The sequence below is a fragment of the Myotis daubentonii genome, chromosome 1 (assembly GCF_963259705.1).
Source record: "Myotis daubentonii chromosome 1, mMyoDau2.1, whole genome shotgun sequence".
NCBI lineage: Eukaryota > Metazoa > Chordata > Mammalia > Chiroptera > Vespertilionidae > Myotis > Myotis daubentonii.
This window is the reverse complement of record NC_081840.1, coordinates 92,692,263-92,702,871: the sequence shown is the minus strand read 5'-3', so window position 1 is coordinate 92,702,871 and position 10,609 is coordinate 92,692,263. Positions and strand designations below refer to the sequence as shown.

The window sequence follows — 10,609 nt, the reverse complement described above, 5'->3', positions numbered from 1 at the left end:
AAAGGAGCCCCCATAGCATCTGGCTTTGAAAACCAACAGGGCTTACATCTGGGAGAGCGGAAGGGCTGATTCTCATGGCGGTAATGAAGTATAAGCCCTGATGAGTGCTGTGCAGTACTGAGTCTGTAACACAGCTGAGGGACACTGATCTTGGGGAAACCACCACTTTATATCAAACAGTAATCAAGCCCTCTCTTTGTCCTTGAAAGGGATATTACCTGATCGCTCAAGACTGCTTGCTGCAAACACAACCTTGAGAAATGATCCATGTAAAAAGCAGTCAGGGCCTCATATTGTTGGCATAAAAGATTTATGGAGCAGCGATACATGGAGGGGTACCTCCCAACAGATGAACCATCTTAGACAGTCCAATTAGAGGGAATTATTTTTACTCTTGCCCCTGAAATTTGAACCTAGAAAAATGTCATGTTTCAGTTTCTGCTGTATTGTAATTAGAAAAGAATAGTCTGTCTGGGAATGGAGCCAACATGGAAAAAGTCAGAGATGAAAAAGTTGACTGGAAAAAAGGTCATAATGAGTTATGGATCAAGTACACCCTGAAGACAGATCTTACTCAAGAATTGTCAGTTATATGAGCTATTGAGGTTTTCATTCATTCACAACTAAGAGAGTTCTGACTGACTTGGGATTTGACATGCATTGGCTCATCAGATAGCCCTATTAAAGAGGTATTATTGTTCTGATCATATAGATGAGCAAAATGTCCATCACGGAGATTAACTTGCCCAGTATCACACAATGAATATTGTGGAATCATGTCTACTGATGATAAACTCCATGCTCTTATCACTTAAATTATTAGTTCTCAAATGTTAGTGTACTTTAGGAATACTAAGATTCATCTCAGACCTAAGGAATCAAAATCTCCATGGTGAAGCATATGGAATAGGCATGTTTACAGGTTCTTGGGTAATTCTGAAGCACTTCCTTAAGAAAGATTTGCCTTAGAAAAAAGATGTGATTTTAAGAATAATGCTGCCTGATATCCTTATTTAAAGCCTTGTTTCTGAAAGATAACATGTGAAGCCTTGTGAGTGATGTAAACTACAAACCAAAGGAAATCCTGTTCTGAGAAGAGCTCTACTGGGAGAAGTGGTAAAAGTCAGAAAACAAAGGGTCTTGGCTGGGGCAGAAGGGTTAGGAAATTGAAACTTAAAAGGGAAAGGGAGGGAAACAGAGTCGTTCTATTTTACCAATTGTTACCCCAAAAGTTCCTTTTGCTTAAGGTGTGTGTGTGTGTGTGTGTGTGTGTGTGTAAGTTCAGATCCCACACAGTGTATACATAAGGAAACTCGAGAGTCCTTTAGAAAAGGCATACAGACATCCTCTTGATTTGCTAATTACAGTGGTTCATTGGACAGGAAGGAGAACGTTTAATTTAATTATTGACTTTGAATACACATTTTGCCATTGCTAATAATATTAGCTAGATTGATGAATTGTTCAGGGGTTATAGAGACAGAAAGAACACAATGAGAGCTCTTGTTCATCAATATTTGGACAGCCTTTCCCAGAATAGTCATGTAAGTCACATGGGTCATTGTACAATATTTCCTCCTTGCCTATCATGCCTTGGATTTTTTCTCCTCTTTAAATTTAAATGGAGTATTAGTTGTCTTTTGATATAGGTATTATTGTGAAAGTCAGAACAATTTCTGTACATAATATTCTACAGTGTTTCCATAACATGTCCTTCCCCAAGTGGAGTCTGATATATAGTCCACCTGGGGAAGGACATATTAATAATTTTTTGATGAAACAAATATTTTATTAAGCATATATTACATTAAAAGCATGGTTCCAAGAGTTCCAAATAATTTATTTAATCTTCACAACAATTCTATGAGGTCACACAAGTAGAATTTATTGCAGCCAGGATGTAAACCCGGGCAAGTAAAACTCCAAAGCCTCTGCTCTGAGCTACTGCAATGGCAGGTGTCAGTCATGGAAGCAGAATCAATGACGCAGGCAGAGTGAAAAAAGAAAGAATCAACAACTGGTCCTTGGAAAGGCAGTGGGGAGGGGAAAAGCTTTCAAAGAGAAAACAGAACATAAAAGTAGAAGAACAACTTTGACTTCAAAATAATGGGAGGAGGAAAAAGGGGGGAGTGGAGGGAGCTGGAGTACCTGAAGACTTTATCTGTAACTGGGCTGGGCATGTTGACATGAAGAGGAGATGGAGGTGAACTCCACTGCAGAGAAAGGTGTTAGTTGATAGCATTCTCCACATCTCATTTCTTTTTATGCATCTTGTCCACTCAAAACTGAAGGCTGGAATCAATCCGGCATAAAGAGGTATTTATTTTTAAAGTTTTGAGCTCATTATTATTTCAAAGAAGTTTGGGATCATGCCTGCAGTCCCATTCTTAAATGTGTATATACTTCCATCTTTTGGCTAATAAGATTTAATAGATGATTTGACCAAAAAAAATGTTTATTATCAAAGTGGACATTTTGCCAAAGGATTTCTACTTAAAATTATATCTCCTTTTTAGATGATGCTCCTCTCTACCCAGCAGTGTGACAAGCAGGTATTTTACATTTTAGTTTGAACTGGTTATTTCTGTCCACAGGCCTCCTCAGCTTTGTTAACATTGCAGAAACACCTTCCTTTCCTTTATAGTTGAAATCGGAAGCCAGACTATCTAATCATCCCTAACGCAGTCATTTCATTAGGTCTCATTATAATGCCTTGTGTCCAGATATTGAACAAAATAGTAAATAATCACTAATATTGTATCTGTGCCTGCCTCCCTCTAGTCTAGGGGAACCATGTAATAATGTTAAACCTCTTTGTCTTCTTTTAAGGAACTGAAATATGTGGAATGGAAAGCAAACTATCCATCTGAACACGTAGAAGAGGTCCTTATTGGCTCAAAGTGCATGGTGGGGCAAGGGATCAGCATAGACTCTGTAATACTGTATTTTTAAAGCATACACCACTGTAACAATTACTTAAAACATCTACCAATCATTTCAATTGAGTACCTAACCTCTCTGATGTGGTAATTGGAATAAAGGAGGTAATGAGCAAAATTTGCCAAGTATAACCATATTACCAAAGTGGTTTTAGAAGACAGATTATGACATCTCTATTTTTTGTTCAAAATAAATTAGAAATATATCACATTTTTTAAATGTATCATCCATAATATTCTCCAAGAGAACTCCTTGCCTTCTTTTTCAGGCCAAACCCATACATTCAGCATTTCGTACAATGGTCAGGGTTAAATTGGATGAGCCATCAAAATTTCAAACATCATCCTTTTGGGGATATTGTGTGAGAAGATGGCCTGACAGATTTTATCCTGGGAGTACAAAGGTCACCAGTAAGACATAATAGTTCACAGGCACTGAACTGATACATTTTAACTTAATTGGGAAATCATGTTTCATTGTAGTCTCTCACCCTGAGGTGAGGCTCATCACCTAAGCATAGGAGAGGGCTTGTCTTCAAGTGCTAAGCAACACAAAAAGGCTTGGAAATCAGCTGAAGTAGTGGGGATGGGGTTGCCCAGAAATTTGCTAAATCCTTCTTTCCTACTTTAGCACATCGAAGGCCAAGATTAAGTTTTTCCTCTAGTGCAAATGAGATGTGGGGTGTGTGGAATGCTTTTAATAAGAGAAGTTGACAAAGGTAAGGAGAGAGGCAAAAGACCTATGCCAGAGCTACAGAAATAGATAGCAGACAGGAGATCCCAAGGGTCACCAGTCTAGAGCTATCACAGATCCCTTCTAGTCACTGAGTCAAGAGGCTCACCACAGGGCTGCCTGCAGCAGGGCGAGGTCACTCCCGGCAGAGGCTGGGGCAGGCCACCAGGCTGCACGGGGCAGGGAAGACACAGGGCTGCAGCCCACAGGAGCTGAGGTACAGCCCTCACCACACTGAGAGGTGATCGATCACAGGCTCCGGATTTCAACAAACTGCAGCCAGGAATCACCCAGGTGTACAGAGAGCAGAGGGCAGAGAGGCAAAGCATAAGATATGTTTTCCTTCTCTTATGTTGAAATCTAATTTTTCTATTTCTTTTACCCATTGCCCCCTGTGACACCTTTAGGCAAACATTTTTTCTTTTCTTTACATTATCTTTCCCTGGGCTGTAAATCAGCAATTACACAGCTCCCACAACAAAGTGTGAGGCCATAAATGTGGGCGGGCAGACAGCAATTTAATCTCTGAGAGATTGAAATATCAGGTAGTTTGGTGACAACAGAAAAGCATAGAGAGTGCAACCTAGTACAGTGCTTCTGATTCATATCACTCAAGGTTTGTTTGTTTGTTTCCCCTCTCTAAATTAATAGATTTTTCTTTAAAAATATATTTCAAGGTGTAACCTTAATCTTGGTAGAAATGTCCAAAGGTAATCTGAAATTTTTCTTCTTAAAAATCTAAGTGATACATAAAACAACTCAGCCAGTGTGTGTGTGTGTGTGTGTGTGTGTGTGTGTGTGTGTGTGTGTGTGTGTTTAGGTAATCCATTGAAACAGTAAAATTCAAATGGCAAAGTCAGACAATTTGAAACAACATGATACATTTGTTTATTTGGTTAATATTACAATGGTAACAGGTTAAGAGCACTAGATTTGTATCTTCTTAAGAGGTTAATGATCAAGGTTTTGAATTGTAAATTTCACTGTTCTTAACCAGTTAAAAATCTATTTTCCACAGACTGTCAAATCTCAGAGGGAAGATGGGGGTGGGTGGGCGGGAAGATAGCAACCAAAGAACTTGTATGCATAACCCTTGGACACAGACAATAGGATAGTGAAGGCTGAGGGGGGGGGGCATAGGGGCAGGCTAGAAGGGGTCAATGGGGGGAAAAATAGGACATATGTATTACTTTCAACAATAAAGATATTTTAAAAATCTATTTTTCAAAAGAGTAATAATATATATTATTATTAAGGAACAGAATGAAACTTTCTGATTTAGTACCAAAAGCATGTTTGTTAATTAGTTTAAAGTAAACATAAGGGGCATTTGAACTCTTGGTTACTGCTTTCAGGAAAGCACAATGTTCTTGAAGGAAATATACAGAAACATCTTTTTCCAGAGTGATCTCAATCATTGTGTATCATGTCAATGGTAGACCCAAGAGCCCCAGACCTACCACCTCCTGATGGATCATTGTAATGCACTCTGGCTAACTTAAGCTCTCAACCAACAAACACGTATTTAGTGCCTACTATGTACAAGCCAGTGTACTAAAACAATACAGGAAATACAAAGAAGTAAAATTATTGGTCCTTGTCCTGCTCAGGCTTCCAATGTAGTTTGTAAGATTAAACACAGACACAACTTATTCCATTTTCAATGTCTTTAAAAAAGAATAATGTTGTGAACTGGTCTGTGTGTTGGACTCACCTATGCGGGAAACTAGAGGAATCAGGGACATAACCAGGGACATCCTCAACATGGATCAAGTCTATCTGAATCAGACTTCTGAGTTCCAGGTTTGAGTGCTGCTTGCACCCCCTTATCTGAAAGTGGTTCAGCCAGCCTTACACCTGTCATTGTTAGTGGCTCTATTTGGGAGCTATTTTATGGACTCGTGACAATGGAACAAGATAAACAAATATACATAATATGTAAATATATATTATGCATATCCAAATCATACACAAGGTGATGCTGAAAGCAAGGAGTACAGAGCTTTTCACTCTGCACGAGAGGAGGCTAACCCACATAATCATTTATTTATTATAAGACAAACAAGAGACTATATAAGGAAGTATAAGAAAATCTCCAAACTCACTGGATACAAGCAAAAATAGAAAGGCTGGAAAAGGATAATAAAAGAGGACCCAGCAAAGAGGAGAGGTTTTGAGGGAACCTTAGACACACACACTGCACCCTCACCCTCAGTGTCCTGGAGAAAAAGCCCTGGGCTTGGCAAACAGAGAAATGGAAAGCAGAGAAATTTTCAAACACCACAAATAAATAAATAAATATGTTAAACTGGAAAATAACTTATTAGGCACCGCTTGAAAGGAGCAACCCTCGGGGCCTGACAGGCCCCCACTCTAGCCTGCAGGTGGCGGCGACACAGCGGGGAAAGGCCGGGCTCTGTAGGCGGCACCAGAGGTCCGGGCCCCAGGGCTCTGTCTTAGAGATAAACCAGAGCAGGAAACTGAGTCTGCCGCTGCTCTTAGATCCGCACCTCTGACGTTTGGGTGAGGGATACAACCTAGAGTAGCTGCAGCCACGCTCCCAATCGGCCCTCGGGGAAAGTCCGCCCTGCCCTCGGCGGCCTAAGGCAGACCAGCGCCCAGGAGCGCCGGTCTTTGAAACCTAAAGCCCGGCGGTAAGCGGAGCTGGAGGCGGTGGCTGCCATTACAGTCCCTCTTCCCGTCCGTCCCCAACCTGGGCCCTTGTTCTCAGCTCCTTTTGGCTCCAAAGGGGGTTTGGATGGGAGCCACGCAATGCCTGGGGTTCGAAGCGCGGGACCGATTTTGCTAAGCACCTGGCTCCGCTCCGGGCGGCGTGGGGGTGGCGAAGGGGCTCGGAGGGCGACGCAGCCTCGCTGTAGAGCAGGGGAAAGGGCTGGCTGCCTCGTTCCCTCTGGAGTCCGTCTCCCTTAAAGTAGGGCGGTGCAAGGGGGAGAGCGGTGGTTCCAGACCCCGCTAGGGGCACCAGGCGGAATCTGGCCAGCGCAGGGGCGCGGCTGAGGGCCAGCAGGGGACTCACCCCTCGGGAAACCCGTGGCGAGGCTTAAACACACAGAAAGCACGGCTGGCGGCCTGAGTTGGAGACGGTAAAGAGTTCACGATCTGCACAGGCAGGACTGGGCGGAAGGAAAGATCGAAGTTACAGAGTGGGAAGCGTAGAGGGTGCAGAAGTACAGACGCCGTGTAGGAAGGCGGGAGAGTGGAGAAGGGGGCTCGCAAGCCTTCCCCGTTTACACGCAAAACGCCCGATTCCACCTCTGTCGTGCTCCTTTCCCAGGTCTCTTCAGCCGAAGAGCGGAGCGCACGATGTCCTATCCCCACTTTGCCACACCGCACCCTGCCCCCTGGGATACTTTCACCTCGCACACCCGGCTCCCCTTTGTCCTCACCCTCCCCTGCGAGGGCCCGCCTCAGAGAGTCGTGATCCGGGACGTGCAGGTGCCATTGCGGAAGACGCCCCCGGACTCCAGGTTCTCGGGCTGAAAGTCCTCCACGCTGTAGGCGCGGCTCTTGAGGGCGGTGGCGTAGTAGTCCACGGGCTCCTCCGTGGCGTTGTCCATCCAGCTGAGGCACAGGATGCGCTGGAAAGAGCGCTTGAAGTTGTCCGAGAGGAAGCCGTAGAGGATGGGGTTGGCGCAGCTGTTGGCATAGCCGAGGATGACCGACAGCTGGCTCACCGTGGCGTCGTCCTGCTCCGCGAACACATTGACCAGCTGCACCACGTAGAAAGGCATCCAGCAGATGACAAACACCATCACCACCATCATCACCATCAGGGTGATCTTACGCTCGGAGCGCTTGCGCTGCTGCCAGCCGGCCTTGAGGGCGACCATGCGCATTTTGGTGATGATGAGCACGTAGCACAGGCAGATGGCCCCGACGGGCAGCAGGAAGCCCATGAGAAACGTGTACAACACGAAGCCCACCAGCCAGCGCTGGGCGGGCTCGGGCATGAGCATGTTGCAGGCCACGGTGCCGTCACTGTTGGCCGCCGTGCGTGAGAAGACCACGATGGGCAGAATGACCAGCAGCGAGAGCACCCACACCCCCAAGTTCACCACCTTGGCCACAGTGGGCCGGCGGTAGCGCGCTGCCTTGATGGGGTGCACCACGGCCACGTAGCGGTCCACGCTGAGCACGGTCAGACAGTAGATGCTGGTGAACATGTTGACCGCGTCCACACTGAGCACGAGGCGGCAGAGCAGCGCGCCGAAGGGCCAGTGGCGGAGCAGCGTGGAGGTGACCAGGAAGGGCACGCTGAGCATGAGCAGCTCGTCGGCAATGGCCAGGTTGAGGATGTAGATGTTGGTGGCCGTCTTCATCTTGGCGTAGCGCAGGATCACATAGATGACCATGGAATTCCCACACAGCCCCACCAGGCACACCACGGAGTAGATGAAGGAGATGAGGATGGCGCTGCCCTGGCCTTCGCTCAAGGTCCCGTTCTGGGACGCATTTCGCCCGGGCTCCTCCATGCCGTCCGCGGCGCCGGCCCCAGGGCCCCTGCTGCCGCTGCCTTCGCCACAGCTGCCCGGGCTGGGGCTGGGAGAGCAGGGAGAGGAGGCGGTGCCATTGGGAAACATCTCCGCGGGTGGGGGACGGTGGGGCTGCTGGGGCTGGGGAGCTCTCCTGGACCCCCGCCGCTGGCGCCCTCACTCAGCAGCCCGGCCGTCTGCCCGCGGCTCACTGCCGCCTGGCGCCGGAGGGTAGCGCACAGCGGCGGCCGGGAGCTCGGCTCCGACCCGCGCCCGCGGGACGCATGGCCCAACTGCTGCCGGCGCGCAGCCGCTTGCCGCTCCGGGCGCCTGGCCACTCGCGAGCGCGGAGAGGGGAAGCCGGGAGACTGTAGCCCCGAGCCGCACAGCCATTAACTGGCGCGCTCTGGGCTGGTGAATGATTAATAAGCACCACCAGCGCGTCAGCAGCTACGAAAGGGAAGGGGAGGGGGAGAGAAAGAGAAAGGACGGCTATATAGGAGGCTTATCACCTCTCCCCATTTTGTGTTTTTCCCAGTCCCGCGCTCGGTTCAATCCGAGTAGTTTTTTTTTTCTTCTTTTTTTTTTTTCTTTTTCCCTGGGGCTGCCCTGCAGCTCCCTTTACCCATCCCGCACGGGGACCAGCGGAGTTTCTCCGCCTTTCTGGAGGGTGGGTGGGAACCAAAGGTGTAGATTCTTCCGCTTCACCCGGCCCCCAGCCAAGGCAAAGACGGAAGCAGACCCCAGGCATAGATAGGTGTCTGGAGTTCATCTCAGTTATGCTCAGCTGCTGCCCCGCCCTAAGGGAGCCCTTACTCCACTGGGGTCCAATCGCCCGGGGACCTAAACCCCACCTCCCGCCCCGCTGGTCCAGCTCCTCCTTACTTTCCCCGTCCTACTTACCTGGGGCGCGCCACCTCCGGACCCCGCGGAGATGCCCGTGCAAAGTGCCTGTGCAGCCTGGTGGCGCGGTGACGTGCTTCGTGAGGTTCAACTCCTTTCTTTGGGAGGGACCCAACACGGGCACCTACGCATATGCTCTTCGAGTCACGGAAATTGACCCTAAGCCCGGCGCCTTGGGAGTAGGGGCAACAACCCTGCGTTTGGGGCTTCTGCGTTACATCGCCGCAGGCAGCTCTTCGCGGTGGTCGGGGGTGTTCGAGGCCCTGGGCAAACCATTGCGAATCTCTATTAAAGCTTGTAGTGCCTGCGTCTCCCAAGGGAATATCGACCGGAAGGAGGCTGCGCGGCTGCGAGCACGGAAGGAGCCTGAGGCTCCCTCCAGAATGTGCCAGACGCACATTGGAAATCCATGTAGGTGTCCGCTGGGAGACAGACGGCTGCGCCGCTAGGAAAGGCTCCGCCCGCATCCCTGCTGTACTTTGTACCGAAGAGTTGGCGGGCCGGCCCGGGGAGAAGAGTGCAAAGGCCTGGGTGAGCTGGGATGTCCGCTCCTCTAAACCCATGAAAGGCTTATGCAGACCAGACTTCGTCATCAACTCCAGAAATGGAATGATGGCCTTGGCGTCTTTCCATTGAAATGCTAGGATTTCGGCCTTTTCTGGGGCCCCTGGACGCGAGACCCGGCTTCAATGTACATGCCTAAACCTTTAAGACACAAAAATCGATGCAGGCAAGCCTAAAGCTCGCCTACTTCAGTTAGGAATTGAATTGATCCTGGGGACCGGTAGTTCAATTACCATGATTTCTAACCACTTTGGGGACTGACTTCCCACCATCTCTAGTCTAGGCGCCCTTTGGCTTTCCAATCGTTTCAGTCCACGGTAGAGCTCCCTTGTTCCCGTTCAATATCCCTTAAGTCTTTATATGACTCATGCAGGTTCCCAGGAAGGCTGACCCGCAGCAACCTAGTGCTGGGCCTCTTTCAGCTTTAGCTTTGTCTAGGTTTCTTGTTCCTCCTCCCCTCAGCTAGAGAGCATCCACTGAGCTGAGTCTCGGCGTTCCCTCCCAACTGTACAGTGTTCACTAAGAAGAGGCAAACAAGCAGAAGGAAACTCCTCGGGCTATTTGTACCTTTGTACCACAGTCCAGATTGCAGAAATGGGTGCAGAAATGGGGGTGGGGAGGTACAATTCCTATGGCTCCTTGCTTTATTGGGGTAATCATTTGCATGTGTGTTTTAGTTCTCAAAACTAAGTGCTCCAGCAAGGAAAAGAATAGCTTTTGTAGTGCATTGGTTATAACAATAAATGATAAAACAAATGATGACAGACTCTCATAGGAATATGTGCTATGGACACTGAATTATTGAGAAATGTGCTAGGAAGGAATTTGATATTTCTTATGGCTCAACCTATTTAACTCAGTGCTTTATCTAAACAAATTACTTTATCTAAAATGGAATATGGAATTGGTGGTTAGTTGTATGTTATTTTAAAAAATACAGCACATATGAAGAATAAAAATGAATGTTCATCAGGTTT

At 47.7% G+C, this 10,609-nt stretch overlaps 1 protein-coding gene across 1 annotated transcript; it reads right to left on the bottom strand.

Moving 5' to 3' along the window:
* Positions 1–4,545: 4,545 nt before the first annotated feature.
* Positions 4,546–9,346, bottom strand: SSTR1 (somatostatin receptor 1). Its single transcript, XM_059710942.1, has 2 exons — positions 9,069–9,346; positions 4,546–8,615 (listed from the first exon to the last, which is right to left on the bottom strand). The coding sequence occupies exon 2, from the start codon at positions 8,271–8,273 to the stop codon at positions 7,101–7,103; it is 1,173 nt and encodes a 390-aa protein (XP_059566925.1). The 5' UTR covers positions 8,274–8,615; positions 9,069–9,346; the 3' UTR covers positions 4,546–7,100.
* Positions 9,347–10,609: the final 1,263 nt, after the last annotated feature.

Coding starts and splice junctions, on each gene's coding strand:
- SSTR1 (XM_059710942.1), bottom strand. CDS start 8,273: ATGTTTCCCAATGGCACCGCCTCCTCTCCCTGCTCTCCCAGCCCCAGC.